General features: G+C 34.9%; 1 protein-coding gene across 1 annotated transcript in view; it reads left to right on the top strand.

Annotated features, from left to right (window-relative positions):
* Positions 1-20,631, top strand: part of TRDN (triadin) — a 398,565-nt gene that overhangs the window by 55,592 nt on the left and 322,342 nt on the right. The window contains 1 exon segment of the mRNA XM_030316258.1: positions 20,139-20,303. Coding sequence (XP_030172118.1) covers positions 20,139-20,303 — 165 coding nt within the window.

The following is a 20,631-nucleotide window of genomic DNA, read 5'->3' as shown; positions in this document are numbered from 1 at the left end:
CTGTCTCTTTGATCAAGGTATTTTGACACTTAAAAATTATATTTGTCTATTTCCACATCTGACATGCTCTATTGACTGTGAGTTCCTTGAGGGAGGGACTCAGTCAGGTATACAATAAATTTTAAATAAATAGATGAATGAATTTATGCATATCACTTTTGACCACAAGCAAAAACATTTCATTAAGCTCTTAATGTGCTCTTTCCTATTTGCACCATTCACCCCCCAACCCCCACTTTCCATTTTCTTTCTCCAGCAGGAATAGAAATCAGTAGGAACCAGAAACTATAAATACTGTAAATTGCATTCTGTATAGTCAGGGATTCCCCTACTTCTTACTATGGCATTTTACTCATTCAGCAATTATTTATCAAGAACCTACTATATGTGCCAGGCAATGGCTATGTTAAAAGAAATGTAAGTATAAATATTGCAAAGTCATAAAACTATCATTTGGGTTTATTTACATGGCAGTGTGCTTGAGATGATTTTTCCTGCAGTACCATTGATAGCTGCCCTAAAATGAGCATTATCTAATAGGTAGAGATAAGTCCTATGATGTCAATCAAAGAAAAACACTATTAATTCAGAACTGTGAACCTTTGCTTTAAATAAGTTATAATTTTGGTATATTGTATAATGTAGGCTCTTAAAAGAATATACAATTGAAATGTCTATAATATAAAATTATGACCTAGAATTTTAAGTGAAAAGCTTGGTTATACCACTCTAGGTAATTTCATTTCCCTTGAGCCTCTATCAGCTGTGATATTTCATCTATTCTTTCCTTTTCTAGAATATCATTCACTTACATTTTAGAAACAAATATGGTCATAAAATACAGTTCCAATAGATATATCTTAAGAATTACATGTAAATCTCATATTTGTTAAGTTAATAATTTAATAAGTACACTACAGAAATTACTGTTGCAAGGAATTTGTTTTAAATTATTTTATAAAATGAGCAGCTACCTATAATTAGACTTTCAGATTAGATTACTTAAGTGTAAGACACACAATCTACGGTAGAGTTTCCTTGGATTACTGTAATTAGGTGTTATGGATAATGCCTATGTTACTGGCATTTCATCTCACAGGGAAAAAAAATAGCCTCTGTATTACTGCTACTTCATTTCTTCTTTCAAGGAGTGTTTATTAGGCACATCTTCTATGTGAGGCCTCCTCTCCCCCATTTCCTGTATTTATTAGTGACGTAACCATCTATCCATTCTCCACAAAAAGAAATCTGAAGTCATCTTTTAAATCTGCTGGATACCCGATCAATCACTATGCTGGATGCTGACTACTAACTCTCCTGTCTCATGAACTCCCTCCCTTCTCTTGGTTACCACTGTCTCCATTATCGCATTTCCGACCTTGATTCTCTGTTGAGGGGACAAACGCAATTTCTTCTTGTCTCCCTCACCCAGTATGTTCCCTTTGACATTGCACCAAAGGTATCTTCATAAAACATAACTTCGGCAAAGTATTTCCTATTGCCCGAGTATAAACTCTTTGCCGTGAAATTCAAGTCCTTGGCCTACCTCTTTATTTTCATCTTATAATTCAGGTCATGCAATCTATTTTCCAGCCATAGTTACTATTGTTCTTCCCTGCATTCTTTTCCTAGGACACATATATTCTCACTCTTCCCTGCTTCCGTTCATTCCATTCTCCTGCCTCCCAACCCCCAGTAGTGCAGAAATTGTAGTAAAGTGGTTAAAGATGTGAATTCTGGTGCTGGATTTCCCTAGGTCTTATAACTTCCTAGCTGTGTAATATTGGAAAAATCATTCAGCCTCTCTTTGCCTCAGTTTCCTCATCTATAAAGTGGGGTCTATAATAGTACCTGTGTAATTAAGTTGTTAAGAGAATTATATAAGTGAATATATTTGAAGTGCTTAAAACAAAACCTGCTTTATCACAAGCACTGTATTGATTAATATTACTAGTTGGTACCCATTCCTCCATTTTCTTGAAGGATGAATTCATGCTTAAGAGCTACTCCCTTTTTTGGTGAAACAGTCTCAGATTTCCTAAGAAAAAATCACTGTACTGTGCTTTCATTCCCTTACTACCTTATGGGCAACTGTATTAACAGCAGTTAGCACACTGTATTATAAATATATTTTTGCTTGTCTATCTAACTCAGAAACATAAACGTATCCAAGGAAGGGACTGTCATATTCATCCCTGTATGTGAGTGCCTGTCATATAGTAGATTTTCTGGTATCCATTTCCTAAAGGATACATAGTGTTGACATTTTGATTTTGAAACAATTTCTTACATTATGAAGAAAAAAAATACATCATACATTTTTTAGTTCATCCAGTTTTTGAGCAACTCTAAAAATTAGTGAATACATTTAATAAAATCAGAATGAAAAAATAATAAAATATGTTTATAAGATGCAATGTTACTTGTCATATTTTATAATGGTCATCTATGCTATATAATAAATTACCTCAAAAATAAGTGGTTTAGAGATGCCTGGGTGGCTCATTTGGTTAAGCATCTGAGTTGGTTAATATCTGACGCTTGATTTCGTCTCAGGTAATGATCTCCTGGTTTGTGAATTCAAGCCCTGAGTTGGTCTCTGGCCTGACAGTGTGCAGCCTGCTTGGGATTCTCTCTCTCTCTCTCTCTCTCTCTCTCTCTCTCTCTCTCACTGCACCTCCTCTGCTCTCTCTCTCTCTCTTTCTCAAAAATAAATAAATAAACTTAAAAACAATAAGTGGTTCAAAACAATAATAAACATTTATTATCTCAATCAGTTTCTGCAGGCCAGGAGTTTGGGAATGGCTTAGCTGGGTGGTTGTTGGCTTAGGGTATATTTTGAGTTTGCAATAAAGACATTGACTGGGGATGCAGAAATCTAAAGATTTTCTTGGATAGTGGAACCACTGGCAAGTTGTCGCACTCATTTTGCTGTCAGGTTAATGCTGATGTGTCTTCACGTCGTGGCAACTGACTGCCCTCAGATCCAAGAGAGAGCATGGCAGAAGCCACAAAGCCTCTTATGACCTAGACTTGAAAATCACATACCGTCATTTCTGCAAAGTCCTTTTGGTTACACACATCAGCCCTATGTATTGTCCTAAGAGACTAACTACAAAATGGTATGAATACCAGCAGGCAACGATCGTTGGGGGTCAATTTGAAGGCTGGTTACCCCATACCCACTCTCAGAAAATTATATTGCCAGGCTATACATCTTTAGATAAATGCTTAGATATAAGGAAATGCCATCCAATACTCTAGCTGACAAAATGTTATTGTAATTACCACAGGTGCAAAGAGAAAGATGATGTATTGGGATGACTGTCATCACAAGACCACATCTAGGAAGATAAATAGTCTCTAATGAATTTGAAATGAAAAATAAATAATCACAGAGTTAAAATTCTAAAGAAAAAATATATACATTCTTCAAATAAAAAGTTCAAATACTTTTTGCTAATTAAAATTTGAATGTGCATTTTCTGAAACCAAAATAATATAAGTTCAAAGTCTGTCTAATTACAGCATAAAACTTGTAACTCATAGTGACCATTAGTTGCATGAGATATATGCACTCATATTAAAATTTTTATTTCTTTTCTCCATTTAGTGAATTCTAGCCTGTCTTTTTAATGTAGATTATTCACAGAAAAAAATTGTTTTCTTTAATAAGAGTGTCAAATGTAAATGGTATTCCTATGTTGCAATGCTATTTTTAATTGATACATTTCAAACATTTACTAAGGATTAATGTTATGATGATGAGTCTTTTGTAATAGATAATGTTTTTGAAATTTGTATCATTAATGTTTAAAAAACAAGGCTGGTGATAAAAGAAAGCATATTGGAAATAACTGAAGGGCAGACAGGATAACTGTCTCTGGGCTCTGAATTACTCTCTGGCATTTTAGAAAAGTAAGTAAATGCTTTTAAGGCATTAAAAATTGTTCTTAGAGAAATGAAAATCTATTTTCATAAGCAAATACTATACTGCATTGAGAAGAATGATTCTCCTTTAGGCCAATCTTCGAAATTCCTTATTTTCTGAATTTGGTTTGATATACCCAAATAAAGTACTGGTGAGGGATATGTGGAACTGACTTTTACGTGCCTCTTTCAGAAGACTTGAGTTCACTCTACAACTCTGTGACCTATAAGCTAACATGACTAGGAACTTATGTTTCCTTGTCTGTCAATGGAAATAGCACTTTTCTCTCTGGTCTGCAAAATGTGTGACTTTGCTTGCTCTTATCAAATGAGATAAATTGTAGGACATCAAAAAAGCAAACAAAAAACCAGATACTAGAAAGGATATTTCACCTACCCTTCATTTCTTCCTAAATATAAAGTCCTAATACTATCCAAAAATAACATGATGTATCTGTCACAGGTTTTGATCAGAGTAGAATCACTATGAGTGACACAGAACAGAAGGTTTAGTGTAAAGCTCATGCATTCATGGGAGCTGATCAGCAGTCTAGGTAAGGCTATTGCAATGTATCGGGCACAAGGTCATGAGTCAGTAGAGTGGAAGTTGGTATAGCAAAGGAAAAATATCTTGTTTAATGTAAGTTTTATGAGACACAAGAGCCTTCATAAAGAAAGGAAGACCTTAAGAAGTAGTTAAGCCTGAGCATTTTTATGCTAGGTTTGATGAAAAGTGGAAAGTGGTGGAAAAATGTGACAGGATAAAAAGAGTAGGAGCTAAGTGTCGTAAATTGAGGGAAACAGCAAGGGCTGTTCATTCACATCTCTCTGGGCATCTTGGAAATAAGGATATTCCCTTCCTCTGGGTTTAGGGAGGACACCTTTCTCATGAGAGTTTTATGGCCTGCTTCAGAGGAATATCAGCAAGTCCTTTTTGCACAATGTCATTTCTCAAATTCTTTCAGCTGAAAATATTTAATATGCCAAGGTGCCATATTTGGGGTAGCATGTCCTGAACCCTGTCATTGGAAAGGGCAGATGGAAATAGCATAGGGGAGACTGAGGACAAACTGGAACTGACAAGGACAAACTAGAGCCCTCATTTGACTTTGACCACCTCAAATTACAATGATGTGGGTGAGTTGCAAGATAAATTGGTGCCTTCCACTACGGAACTGCACAAGCGCCTGGCCAAGATTTGGAGATGCTGGAGGAGGCGGTCCAGGGGGAACTGAGAGCATGCTGCCGGCTGCTGCCACATGTCAAGGTCAGCCAGCATATCGGTGATAATGTGCTTGAGCTGCAACAGCACCTGCCCTACACCAACCTTCAGAAAATAAGCAATGGCTATTACTTCTTTTTTGCCTTCTAAAGCTCATGCAAATTTCTCTTGTGCCCAACTGTTACCTGGACCTTACACGTAAGGGAATTCTGGGAAATGTCATTCCAATTTAGTGATTTAAGAGCATACAAAGCCACCACATAGGATGACTGTATAATTTATCATCCAAAACAGGACACTTGTGAGAGTGAAATGGAGAGCTGTTAATATTTGTCTCAGGGCAACAGACACAAACCAAGATGTCTGATCAGCCAGATATTATTCATCTTGCCTCTACTTTTCTTCCGGAAGATGAAAGTCTTCAGAAAAACAAAGATGGGGGTCTGGGAAGGGTTGGTTAGTGCAGGGCAACGTTGCTTTCTTATTAATTGAGTCTAGAGGGTCACAAAGGCTGCTGGATGCCTTGCCCCCAAGCTTCTGCAAACACAGCCAGCAAGTTCTTCCAGAAAACAGAGGAGTGCCCTGATGACTTGGTAACTCTTTCAGGATCAAAATTTGTGGGCTTTGGTTGAAATTCCTTACAAACTTGTTTGTGTTATTTATAAAGGGAACAATTTTCTCTCTAAACAATAAATGCAAAAAATAGGATTTCTAAAGAGATTATTGCAAACTTAGGCACTCTTGGATAATAATGATTTCCCTCTAGGTCAGAAGGTACAGGAATAAATTGTAGTAACTTGTGGCTTTTCTTGCCTAAGAACAAGAGTTATAATTTATTAGCATCCTCATCCATAAGAAGGAAAAATCATTCTATGGCTATACCCAGAGGTCTCAAAGAAGCGCATTTGGTAATTTTTGCATGCATTCCACATACTTATTTCAAAACAATTTTGTAAAAATTAGATAAAATAATCCATGTAAAACATACGTGCCTGGCACATACAAGGCACTCATTAAGCATAACTTGAATTTGAATCTTATTACTGGGAAGTAAGATCAGTAATCTGAGAAGAAAGCCAGCAAGGACATGATGGTAGGAAGCATCAATTTCTTATGAAAGTCTTGCAGACATCTCCTGATGTGCCTTTTAAATAGATTTTCTAATGAGGTGTGCCATTTATCTACTGCTCTTGGAAATTAATTTCCCTGATTTTTTTTTCCTGGCACTTAGCCCAGTTAAGCAGGTGCACTGTTTGTCAGGCTGTGAGTTTAGAGGAGTAAAATGATTCAGGGAAGACCCATAGCCAATCAGAATGTATAAATTTAACATTTAATAGTTATGTATATATGTATATTTATGTGTGTGCGTATAGAGATGTCTGTGTGACTGTCTGTATATGAATATGTTCTCACATTTTAGGAGACTTGAAAAACTGAGACAATTAAATGCAACATTTTAGACTTATCAGTTCTCATGTGCACTGACTTTTCAAGTATAGTTGGCATTTTGTGAGCTTCTGATTCTGATTCAAGTCTTATTTTGATTACCACTTTTCTGTTCAATGTCCCAGGCCCGTTTGGTCCTCTTGGTCACTACATCTAAACGGACACATCTCATTACCCACATCCAGTCTGCTTATAAATACCTCAAGGAAGCAGAAATTTCCATAGTCCAATGTTTTCCAGATCCTAATCAAAGTGTGTTGATTTTTCATGAAATGAGGGGAAAGATAAAGCAAAATTTATTTGTTTTAAAGAAGGGTCCTTAATTTCATTGTTCCTACATTTTTGGACTTAAAATTCTCTTTTGAAATGATGATAATGACAGACATTATTTCTGTCACTGTTTTTAAATGGCATTCTTCTATAAAATAAAAGGTTGGCAATTTAATGTTGGGTTCCAGGTTTTCGCTGGTGGTGAATTTCAAGGTAAAAAAAAATCTAAAAGTTTGATACCAGTGCTCTATACCACTCATTTGAACCTTACCAAATGAGGCTTTATGTTAGATTTATTATAAATTTACCCATATAGATGGATACAATTACGAATCATACCATCTGTTAATATTCACCTTTTTGATGAATTCACTATTATGCATCTTTCAGTGCTCTGATTAAATTCACTTTCTTAGAAAAACCTTTCCTGAACTTTCAATGTAAATCAAGTGACTTTATCATAATTCCTCATTATATTATTTACTCTTCACTCATAGTGTATGTTTGCAATTTACATATTATATATTTAATTGGGTGTGATTATTTACTTAAAATCTCTCTTCTCCATTGAGCTGTTAGATTTGTAAAGAAATGGCTTTATTTCATTTAATTTTTCAAGTGCTTAGAAGTGCACAAAGTATGAATGCAATAAATATTTGAATTAATGTTGAGGTGAAAGAATGAATGAATAAATAAGTAAATAAATAACGGAAAAGGTAGTAGCATTTTTATACTCTGAATGCTGAATAATGAGCATAGTATTTCTTCATGAAATATTAGTTTATGATGATTCTGATAATATTAGTATTCACAATTAAAATATTTTGTAAACCTCTATTTCCTTGATTGGACTTTAAGCATCTAAAAGGCAAGGATTGTCTTATTCATCTTAATAATACTGTTGCCCTGTCTACTGACTGACACATATTGTTCAATAAAATTTGTGTGATCTAAACAGAAGTTATTTGGTAAGCATATCTGCCAAGCAAAGAAACCTAAAAACAGAAAAAAATAAACAAAGGAACAAAACAATAATAACAAAAGAACACATGGACTTCAAGACCAGAACCACAGTAGCGGAATGCAGGCTCTGGGGGCTAGAATTTTGGATTAGAATCCTGACTCTACCAATCAGTAGCTGTGCAATCTTGGGAAATTTACTTCTCTGTGCCTCAGTTTCATTCTCCATAGGTAATAATAGTACCGATTCATATGGTTCTGTGAACACTGAATAAGTTAATACATACAAAAACACTTGGAATTTTGAATGGCACACATAGTTAGATAAATTGTAGTTAGTATCATTTCAATTTATTCTTCATGACCTTAAGCATATTTCAATGTTTCAAAAAGATGAATAGGCGTATTTCAAAAAGACGAATTGACTACTTGATTTCCAATTTTTAAATATCATGTGAATATACATAGATTCCAGCAATTACACTAAAGAAATCCGATGATTTTAGCACTCTATTTTATTTTAACATTGAGTAAATGTTCTAGTCATTCTGAAATGGGTTGTTACTCTTATATGACATAGTAAGCACATAATTCATGGCACTACATACTACATTTTAATGTGGTAAAAAGAACTTCAAAATTATTTACTCAGCTAACACTGAGCAATAGAATAGCTAAAGAGACTACATAATACAGTTGAGAGTTTCCAAAATTAAACCTTGACTGACCAAACGCATGTTTATGAAGTAATTATTCCAGATATGCTAATTGCTGTATTAATCCCAAATCTAATAACTCTCTTCTCCACTGGTCTGTTAAGTTTGTAATATAATGATCCAAGTAAGTCATCCAATTGGAGTACAGTGACATTTCAACTATTCTTATGCTACCAGCAAATTAATGCCACTGAATGTTAGCTTGGAAACAAATCTTTGGAAATCTGTAAATCTGCAGAAAACTTGCTTTTCCATTATTTATTAATATTGTAGCATTAGAACTGTGTTGATATTTAAGATATGATGTTTTTAAATGAAGAAAGCAAATTGGTATTTCAATTAATATAATAATATCCACACCATGCTCATTAATAAAAGTATAATAAGATTCTTTTATTTTATTTAGATACTTGACACGGGCAAATGAAGCCAGAAGTTGCTTGCAATTTTGTTTCAGAATATAAGATGTCCTTTATTTGACATGGGTCTATCTCTAGTAGGCTGGAAATATTCCAGGCTTCAACATTTGCAACACAATTTTGCCAGCAAAAAATTGGTTGATTGGGGTCATATTGGAAAAGAGAGGTGAAATGTACATCTATTTGCATTCACTAATTTTCCTTATTGCATCAAAAAGTTACAGTTGAAGAATAGCAAAAAATAACTTGGAAAATTTTCTATGAAACTATTAAATATTGAAATAGCCATGTAATTTCAACTAAAGTTGCTTGTCTTTAATTTCATTAGGGTTGCATACAAGTGCAGGTTTCTAAAATACTGAAGTCAGTTAATAGTAAAGATGAGTATGGGAAATTTTGAATTGAGAAAATGTTAAAAAGCAGAAGGAAAATGCCCATGCCTCAGATGTTGAATGGCAAGGATTGGAACTACACTATGACTATTCAAATGTAGATTAGAAAAGTGACAGTCATTTCCTTGTGCAGTCAATAAAACAATTAGCTCACCAAAAGTGCTTTTAAATCAGGATCCTAGTTTTTCTTTGGTTTAAAAGCATCTAACTATCCAACATCTGCAAGTATTTTATTTTTTCAAAATTGTGAATCACATGAGTTTTATCTTTTAGAATCTTATGTACTTCAAAAGCTTTGTGTCTGCCCTTTATTATTTTATTTTATTTTTTACATGATTCCCACTAAACAAGAGAAGTCCTGATCATTGTAATCTATGGGTAGTATCCAGAGATCCTAGGGAGAGGAGAGAGGAAGAAAGGGAAACCATTATGAGACAGAGAGGAAGAGAAAAGAATAGAGAGAGAAAATGACAATGGTTTGGGAAAATATATTTATCTGGGATCTTGAAAGATAAACTGAGGTACATTCAAAATTTTAAGAATGAGAAAAAAATCAGTTTGAATGAGGCAGCACCACACAAAAAGTGGTTATAAGAGCTGCACATACAGGAGTTAGGGGAAAGACTTTTCTAGAGAGGAGATGGAAGCAAAACAAGGAAATTATTTGATTGGCTACAGCTAAGCATTTGCCTTATTTGGGAAAGGCTAGTTGGCTGTTATTGGTTGTTCGTTTTTATTTCTTAACTTTGGGGCATTTATAGGCTTAGGTTTTGGTTGGCTTATATTGGCTGCTAAAACATTAGAACCACTTCAGTCTAATGGCCTCCTTGTTTAATTAATTCAATAGGGAAGTACAAGTTATTGCTGCAAAAAGATTTGGATTTTAAAAAGGGCTCATTACTTTTAAGGGAACATGTGTGCTTGGGTGTGTAGGAGAGGGAAGAGCTTCATGAAGATGTGTTTTCAATGTTGGTACATCTAAGTGTTGCTAGATGCAAATGCCATCTCCTTCCTGTATCTTCAAAACCTCCCCCTCTATTCCCTCCTTTTCCATGGGTGTTTATGGGTTTTCTAACTTGGGAAAACAAATTTCTCTCACTTTCAATATGCCTATTTAGATACAACCCTTTTTGTTTCTGTCTCTTTAGCCAAACCCCTCTATTAAGAAATGTTCTGACACTATTCTAACACTGTGCTGAAATGTCTTAAATACATACTTGACTTCTTAATGAATACATTAAGTTTATTAAAATAAACAAACTGATCTTAAGCATGAACAAATTGCACACTAAACATCTTCATCTTGGTTAAACTTTCAGCCTTAGAACTGTTGGCAGCCATTTTCTTGTTAAAACCTTATCTTACGACATTTGTAACTCTCTTCTTCATCATCATTGGCTTCTTGTCCCCATTGGACAATATCACCTTGTTCCATTGCTTCGGTTTTAATGACTTTGCATTACCCAAAAAGTGATAAGCAAAATGTCATCATGTTTAGCCTACTTATCTTTAATATGTGGTTCTCAAGCTAATAATAGGATCAATCTTCTAAAATGACTAAATAGTAAGATTTAGAGGAAAAAAAGCAGTGACACAATTCTAAATAATCAAAGCATGTAAGATGAGTTTTAAGACAATGACTTAAATGACTCCACCATGGGAGTCAGTAAAACTATTTTTATTTTGAAGGAAAAATTAATCTTATAAGCATTTTCATTTTCCCCGTTCTCAACCTCATTCTCTCTCCAATTTTTCTAATGCATAAGGATATTCAGTTGGATCAGCAAACCCAAGATTCCTAACTGAGCTAGTTTATATATCTTTCCAGTCTTGCCTCTTAAATTCTAAATCCAGTTCATTTTCCAAATTTTTAAGTCAGAAACATGGTACTCCTTGTGAGCTTTCCCCTTTTCCCACCATCCATAAACACTCAATTATCAAAAATAACTCATGTAATTTTTAAAAATCTCTTGGTTCTGTTCTCTACTCTGTGCCTTATCTCAAGAACCCGTCTTAGTTTCCCCAAGATCGTTGCACTAACTAACAATTTTCTTTTTGCCTATAATCTTGCCTTTTTTCTCCTTTTCATTCTGAGACCAGAATGAAAATTGCAAATATTTTAAATTATTCTTCCCCTATTTAAAATTTTAGATGTCTTTCTTTAAAATATAAGTATGCATGTTGTTCTGATACCTTGGCGCTCACCTTGTTGGCATGGGACAACAGCTGCTCCTATAACAACTCCAGTTCCTGACAGATCCTGCTTCAGCTTCGTCCACTCCTCGCCTAGGTACATATTTAGCATGATGAGGGAAACAGCTTCTTCTCTTTGGAGAGGGAGGTTTGGAGGTCATAGGACTGATGCAATTTCCACTTTGTTCTCATGAATTTTATCCCATCCTTTGTAGGCTGCGAATTTCCTTACTCCCTCTACTTTATGTCCATATTTTCATCCCAAGTGACTCTTCTGCCTTCAGATCCCAACTCCATCTGCATAAGTAAAGACCTCTCCTAGCGAGGTTAGTATTAGAAGTACCAAGGGAATTTCATGATTCCAATTTTTCATTTCATCATTTTTGAGAAGTGTTCATCGATGATAAGGGTAACAAGTTCAAAGGAATTTCAACCTCTGTATATTGTCTCTACATTAAAAATCTAGTTTGAAGAAAATTACTCAGAGAAACTTAGTTCTGAAGTTGCATCATTTATGTAATTCAAGGAAGGTGATTATACAACTTTTTAAACATCCTAATTTTAAAATCTATATTATTGAGTCTGGCATTATCAAGGTTATCACCCATTTGTGAAAACACACGTTTAACTAGAGCAAAATGAACTTTCATCATGTTCTTTTTTAAAAAAAAAAAACCCTTTTTTAATGTTTATTTATTTTTTGAGAGAGAGAGTGCACAAGCAGGGAAGGGACAGAGAGGGAGACACATAATCTGAAGCAGGCTCCAGGCTCTGAGCTGTGGACACAGAGCCTGATGCGAGACTTGGACCCACGAACTATAAGATCGTGACCTGTGCTGCAGTCGGGCGCTCAACCAACTGGGCCACCCAGGATCCCCTTCATATTCTTTTCTTTATAGACACATCTGAGAGATGCTCTATAGAAATTTCTTGCTAAATCACAAAGTGTTAATTAAATAAATACAAAAATTATTGTAACCTCCATATTCGATTTCAAAGAAATTTTGCGATATAGCTTGAATTCCACATTTTTGTCCATACAAGGATCCTTGAAATGATATTATATACTATAACTAAAGCTATCCAATGCAGAGTTTATTCTATTGCAGCTGAATTTAATTTTCATTGGCCTCCACATCTCCATATTATTATTATTTTTGCCTTTGCTTCTCCCAAACCTCTATTATTTAGCCGGGTTCACTACAATTAGCCCTTTAGGGGAAATCCACTACTATATGTAGATTTAAAAAGAAGATAGTAAGAAATGAGCCTCTCTCAAAATATTTCTTGTTTGAAAAAAGCTATTTTAAAAAAACTATTTTAGGACTACAAATTATCACTATTCCGTTTACAATAAATTTGCTTCTCGGATACCAAAATAACAAGTGTTGTTTCTGGAACTGAAGCAATCTTACAAAAATATAGATGTCCTCTAGGAATTTTTCAAGAGAAAATAATGGGAAGATTTGGAATTCCAGTTAGTGTGCCTTTTGCAAACTTCCATTGGCAGGATATAAATACACCTCAGAGATTCACTATGGAGGAATAAAGGCACTGTGTCAAACACTTCTTGAATTCTTGACTTCCTTGGATGTCCTTCCTTTCTTATTTTCCTCATATTGGCTTTACTTTCAATTGGAAATGAAATACAGAATAAGAAAACAATAAACTTATGGGATAAAAAAGGCATATAAATAAGTATAGGAGATTGAAATCCCCTCCATTGAGATGATAAAAATTAAAGATGGGAATCCTGACATCATTGAGTTCAACCACGTTTGTTCAAGGTAAATGGTCCAACCCATGAGAAATTGTTTGAAAGTTACTTCAGACTGATCCTAAAATGCTTTAAAGTATGATATCTTGAGTAAACATCGCTTTGATGAAGACACCGACCTTAATAGTGGATATAAAAGCATATATTGTTGTTTGTTACTTCTTAAGTATCTGTACTTAGTGTTGTCCATGCTGGAAACTCCAGGGCCTGAAGACTCAGAGGGCTCTTAAGTTCACTGTGAGTACTTTTCAAATGTGCTCTGGTTAAAAATAAACTAAATTAAATCAGTATTTCAACCTTATATCCTCAGGAAATTTTTGACTATTATAAATGATGCCAAACCTCAAATCCAAAATGTTTTATAAGAATTTGCATTCTCTCAGTTTTCATTTCTGTGTATAAGAAACTTATGAACACAGTGGTGACAACCATTGCTTTTTGCTCACACTGACACAGCAGGAATATATTTTTTTTTTACCTTTTTGCTTGTTTTTCCTACTTATTTTTCCCTTCTTCCTATTCTTGGGGGTGGCATGGGAATGGGAAAATACATTTGAAGCTCTGTTTGGCACTGCTTAAGTTCTAGGGAATTCTGTTTACCTTGAACAAAGGCTAAGTAATTTCACCGTACTTTAAGCAAGAATTGTCATGTAACTCAGAGTATATTAAATGATCCATAATTTGTTAATATTTTTCTTCATCAAATTTTCACCAACAGAAACAAAAGTATTCTAGGACTTATCTGCAACAAGAATGGAAAAACCAGTCACTTAAAATTATAAATTTTTTAGGTCTGGATAATTACCACTATATATTTCCAGACAGAATTCCTCACATATCAAAATTAGAAACACCTGTGTAGCAAACCCATAAATGGCAGCACTATGTCGATTATATTACACATAAGATACTGTATATAGTAAGTCCTACATAATTGTCTTGAAAGAAGTCTATTTCCTAGTCAATTTCATTTGGGTACTAGTATGTGCAAGGTACACTCATCAACATACATACAATTTGATTTTTTCCTAATTGGGGTAGCATTTGTGACACTTTTAAAAGACCTTACCTGGGGCGCCTGGGTGGCTCAGTCGGTTGAGCGTCTGACTTCGGCTCAGGTCATGATCTCACGGTCCGTGAGTTTGAGCCCCGCATCAGGCTCTGTTCTGACAGCTCAGAGCCTGGAGCCTGTTTCAGATTCTGTGTCTCCCTCTCTCTCTGACCCTCCCCCATTCATGCTCTGTCTCTCTCTGTCTCAAAAATAAATAAACGTTAAAAAAAATTTTTTTTAAAATAAAATAAAATAAAAGACCTTACCTCAGTTTGGATCCGAATATTTAGATGTGAATATTTTCTTGGAGGTAAGGGGCAATCTCTAGTTCTTTCACAAGTCCTGATAAAAGCAGTGTTTGGTTTTCAAAGACCCTGCCAAGGTTGCCTGTGAGGATGTAGTGACTAAATGATCACAAAACAAAATTTATAACAGCCTGCATTCGTGGAGCACCACCATATGTTTGAGTTAAATGGCTCTGAAAATTGAATTAATAATTACCTAACATTCACTATATCCTTTACTCTGCTTTAGGCACTTGATACTAAGGAGTTTATGTACAATGAGTTTGAGCAAAGTTCAGTAAGCACCATCTGGTGTGGGCAGAGACTCAAGGCAAAAGGGTCAGAAGATGCCTGGGATTTCGGTTCAATCACCATCCTGTGGAATGGTTCAGAGAGATGCAGATGGGCAAAACTATCCCGCCTCTGAGTTGTTCTTGCCTTTGATAAGATATGCATGAGGGCAGCCTTAGCGTTGGTGGAGGGGGAGGGTAATTCATCTGGGAATGAATTCCATGCAGTCAGAATTTAGGACCCAGACATCCAAGGGGATACTGGAAATGACTGTGGTGCAGCATTTGGAGACCTTAATGGAAGCTGAGGTCACACACAGAGCTTCCTGGTAAGGGGAAGAGAAGCTGCTGCGCTAGCTAGCAAACTGGAAAGAACCTCTGGTTCATTCAAGATAAAAGGCAGTCTTGCTTTTTTTCTCCACATTGGCATCTATTAATTCACAGGCACCGTACTGTGTGCTTCGAATGTATTATCCCATGTAATAATTGTCACAACCTTGTGAGGCAAGTATTATTACTCTTATTGTCATTTTATAGTTCAGCATGCTGAAGCACAGAAAAAAATTTGTGTCCCCAATATAGAATACTGTTTGCCAGAACCAGGTATACTATAGAAAACAGGCATGAAGGGATGACTTTAGAATTGTGACTTTGGAAAAGCATAGGCTTCGATGAATTTTGTAGACATAGCAAAAGTTAATCTTCTCACCATCATATAGCTATCCAGGGGGCGAGCATCAGGACTAGCATGGGGTCAGTGAAACACTCACCTTGGCTGTAAAGTAGAAGGGCTCCAAAAAAACCTCAGTAACTAAGATGCATGATATTTTAATGTAATACTTAAAAATTTAAAATTAATGCAAAAATCTGTGATGAACAAAATATTGAAAATTTACATAAAGACAGGATTATTCTGACTGATTTTCTTTTCTGTCTCTGACCTTAATATGGCCTGGCATGGCAACAGGTGGGAGGCCTGAACTTGAATGCTGTCAGTCTGAGCTCAGAGCACAAGCTTGTAATCGTTATTGGCTAATGTTTGTCAGGATTTGGAAGACAAAGAAGAGTAAAATATAACTTAAAGAATGTAAGACTGATGATCAAGGATAATGGCAAAATTATGGAGCTGGTTCTTCAGGAGGAAAACAGAAAATGAGTAATTTAATTTCCCGTGTAGGTTCCCACTTAGAAACTTAAGTAGCTGGATAGTTTGACTTCAAAGACAGAGGACCAACAAAAATCTTATTTAACTTTAAACTTTTCTTTGCCTCTCTTGGTACTCTTTTATCAGTGCCAAGAATCCAATTACTGATCATAAGGAGCCTAGAGCAGTTTCCCTGCACCTGGTATATTTTTTTTAAAAAAATATAAGATACAATTAAGAGTGACTTGAACACTGAGAAACATTTCTTATCTCACATAACAGAAGCTCTGGAAGTAGGGCGATTATTCCAAGATTGGATAATTCAATGCCTCACCAATGTCATATGGACACAAGGTTTTTCATTTTTAACCTTTGCCTTCCTCAGTGAATCAGCTACTGTCTTCATGGTTATAAGGTGGTTACAGCAGCCCTGGGCTTTATGTTCCCATGCACCAAAGTCCTTGTTTCTCCTTTTAACAGCAAGAAAACCTCCTCCCAGAATATCTCATCTAATATCTGACTCCAGAACCAATGGTGAATTCATATTTTTGTTTGTTGATAACAGTATAGCATAGGTAAGAGTCATACTCTGGAGGGTGCAAAATCAGCCTCCATCACAATAACTATGTAACCTTAGGCATCTCATTTACATTCTCTGTACCTCAGTTTTCTTATTTAAAATATATAATATAGCTACATCATTGGATTATTGAAAAAAATGTGGGTTAATATACATTTAGTTCTTAGAGTGGTATCTTGTGGGTAAAATACACTCTATTTAAACTGTTAGCTACTATTATTTTTATGATGACCCTCAATGTAATATATTTAATTTAACTCATGGAAACATGAGAGGTAAGAAAATGTACTAAAAAATCAATAAAAGTTTCAGTTGCATTGTATAATATTATTCCCATGATATAATTTGGATGTGATGTCTGAAAAAGGGAATAAGAATCACCTTGAGGACTACTGTCTTATTTAAGATATACCTATAATCTGTATCTATATGCATATCTATATCTATGTTTTTAAAGTTGTTGTTCACATAGCTAAAATCAGAGGCTGATCTTAAGTCAGCAACATTGACTTCATGAAAACATCCTGATTTGACTATTTTAGAAGCAGGCAATATACATGTCTGCAGAGTATATATAGTGCATTTAGGCATAAGGATAATTAAACTGATATCTATTTTGTTGGATTTTATTGTTAAGTTCCTCAGTGAACATTTAGAAAGAAGGGAAATGGGGAAATGGTCTCAATCTATTCAGATAATAAAAATCCCATTTGCAGTATTCTTCCATTAGATATAAAATATACTAGTGCTAAAATATACATTTAATGGTGCCATTACAATCCAGTTCCTTACATATAATTCTTTAAAATTTTTCCATTGCAATTATAAAATTCCATTTCATTTCCTTTCTCTAAGGTTTAATCTTACCATTCAGACTACCATATCTTGCTCACACGAAACTCTCCAGAATGCAGTAAAATAAGGTCCAAAGAGTAAAGTTACACTGTCACTGAATCATGGAGATAAGTTTTTCTGAAACCAACATTTTGTAACTTGGCCTCCTTGAATGAGCTGTGAATCCCCTGAAATAGAACATATAAAAGTTTCCCAGAATTCCCTTCTATTGTATCACTTTCCCCCTTTCTAGTATATGTACTGCCTGAGCGAGCACACACTTTTCCCCTTTCTGTGGGATCTTCCCCATCAGCATAAAATGGAATATTCTTCCCATTTTAAACAATGTTAACAACAGAAAACCCACTATGATACTAGTTCTCTTTAAACATTGCCCAAACTCTTGTCATTTACTTTCAATAAAATGTACTTACCACCTTTATTATTCCCATTTGGTCGTGAATGCATTCCACTAAACCAGCCCTTTGAAGGTCACCAATGGCATCCTCCTCATTAAATCTAAAGGTCTATTCTCATTAAATTTCAAGGTCTATTCTCAGTCTTCATTTTACCTGACCTATCAGCAACTTTTGCCTGTTGATCACTGTATCCTCCACAAGACAATTTCCTCACTTGACATCTAGGACGTTATGCTCTCTTTTTTTCTGCTTCTTTCTTTCTCTCTCTGGATGTATGTGTCAATATCTCTGTCTCTGTCTTTCTCATCTCTCCTTGTCATAATCAATTGCCGTTGTTTTTCTGACTGATCTGTCTTCTAAATGTGGGAGTGCTCCTGGGTCCACTCCCTTGGTGATTTCGTTCAGTATCATGATTTTGAATACCTCTGCTGAACTCCCAAATTTCTATCTTCAGCTAGGACTTCTCTTTTGTAGGTCATATTGAGTTGTAAAAATGTCTACATCTGCACATAGATATTTAATAGGCAACTAGAGTATGATGAATCTAAAACTCAGGTACTTGTATACCACCCCTACAAAGCCCTGTTTCTCTCCAGACCTCCTCATTCCAACAAATGACATTTCCATCCTTCCAGTATTTCACGCCACAAACCTTGAAGTTATCCTGTACCTGTATCTTTCTTTCATACCTAAGAGCCAAACTGTAAGCCTGTATTATTACTTCTATCTTTTAAATACATTCAGCTGACCACATTTCATGACCACACAATCATCCTGATAGAAATCACCATAATCATCATTCTCCTTGATTATTCCATTTGGCTCCTTACTGATCTCCCTGTTTCCAACCTGGCATTCTTTGAATCCTCAACACAGCGAGTGAAGTTACATAAGTCAAATCATATCATTCCTTTGTTCAAACTTTCCAGCGACTTCTCTCTATCAGAATAAAAGCTTAATTTTAGAATACTTAACCTTTAGGTAATATAATATGTTGGTATAATTGTAGTCTTTTAAGATATCAAATGGAGAAGAATCTCTGAGAAGCTAAAATAGTTTTTAAAATTAAGGAAAACAGAGGGAGATGGGTGGGGGATGGGCTAGATGGGTGATGGGTATTAAAAATCATCACTTGTGATGAATGCTAGGTGTTGTATGTAAGTGATGAATCACTGAATTCTACTCCTGAAGCCAATATTGCACTGTATGTTGGCTAAATAAAATTTAAATTAAAAAAATTAAAAATAAATAAAAATAAATAAAATTAAGGAAAACAAATCTAAAATTTAATTATAGATTGACGGAAAGTCAGTTGCAACTTATACCATATTTCTAGATAGATCTCCTCTTCAGTCAGATAACAGAGGTTACTCTTACCCCCTCAGAGTAGTTTTCATAAAATTAAAATGAGAAGAACAACATTCTAGAAATATCTATTATGTCTATTTGCTTGCATTTTTAGTTTTTAATCTCCCATTTCACAAATAGTTTATATCTCCTAGGATATAAAAAATGGAAGATTTATAGACTTTAGGTTTTCCTAACTCTATCTACTAAAATTACTAGAAATTTAAGTGTTCTTTATTTTTAGGTACTAGGATGCCTAATAAGGATAAACAAATTGGATCTAGCTGGAACCTGATATAAATACTACCTTGACAATTCCAGACTTTTTCTGATATATCACAAATTATAATAAATGGACCTATCACTCTTACTTTAGTCACAGCTATTTAAGTCAACTTGGAACTTATTGTTTGCTGAAAATTTACAGAGCCATCTTCTCCATGATGCTTTCCAGTATAATATGGGCCAACAGTGATTTCTTCTGTGCCTGAACATCCATAACTTACAGTGGATATACCAATTTGAATAACATAGATACACATTATTTCAATCCATTTCTAATTTTGCCCTGTGTTAAACTACTATTTAGATTATAAGCTTTTCAAGGACAATTTCTTTCTTGGTAACTAAATAGTGTTTGGTACCATAGATATTCAAAAACTTTTTTTTTAACTGAATACCTATGCATACTATGACAAAATGTACTTTCTATTTCTGAGCCCCCCAAAAAATTGTAGCTAAGAGATATTTACATTTATAAAATTGACATATTTTGTGTCAAAAGCACAAATCAGTAAAAACAGCTTTCCTTAGCTTCTTTGGGGATGATTGTAAAATTTTTCTCTTATTTTTAATTACTTTTAGCAAGCTCTATTTCCAAGATTGGCTCAGATCCTCTAAAACTTGTACATGATGCTGTGGAAGAAACCACCGACTGGGTCTATGGCTTCTTTTCTTTGTTGTCTGACATCATCTCGTCTGAGGGTGATGAAGAAGATGATGATGATGGGGATGAGGACACTGATAAAGGTACAAAGCATAGAGACACATCTAACTTCTTGGACCAATTTTAGTTATGTATTACAGTGGTTTTCTTAAGTTTAAACACAAATGAGCACTTGGGTCAGGCTAACCCAAAATGAATACACTTCTGAGTTCTAATAGCTTATCAACAGGCTGCCAAACTCAGTAAATTGGTCTCTATTTGGCTTTCATCTTACGGTTTATCTGCCTTTATGACAAAGATGTCAACATTAAATGCTACCATGAGGGTAGCATTATCGTAGAGAGGGTCTTATTATGCAATACTACAAACTCACAATAGGAACTCACATTTATATGCTTCTTTGGGAAAAAA

This window comes from Lynx canadensis, chromosome B2, assembly GCF_007474595.2.
Source record: "Lynx canadensis isolate LIC74 chromosome B2, mLynCan4.pri.v2, whole genome shotgun sequence".
NCBI classification, from domain to species: Eukaryota; Metazoa; Chordata; class Mammalia; order Carnivora; family Felidae; genus Lynx; species Lynx canadensis.
This window is presented reverse-complemented; position numbering and strand designations above follow the sequence as displayed.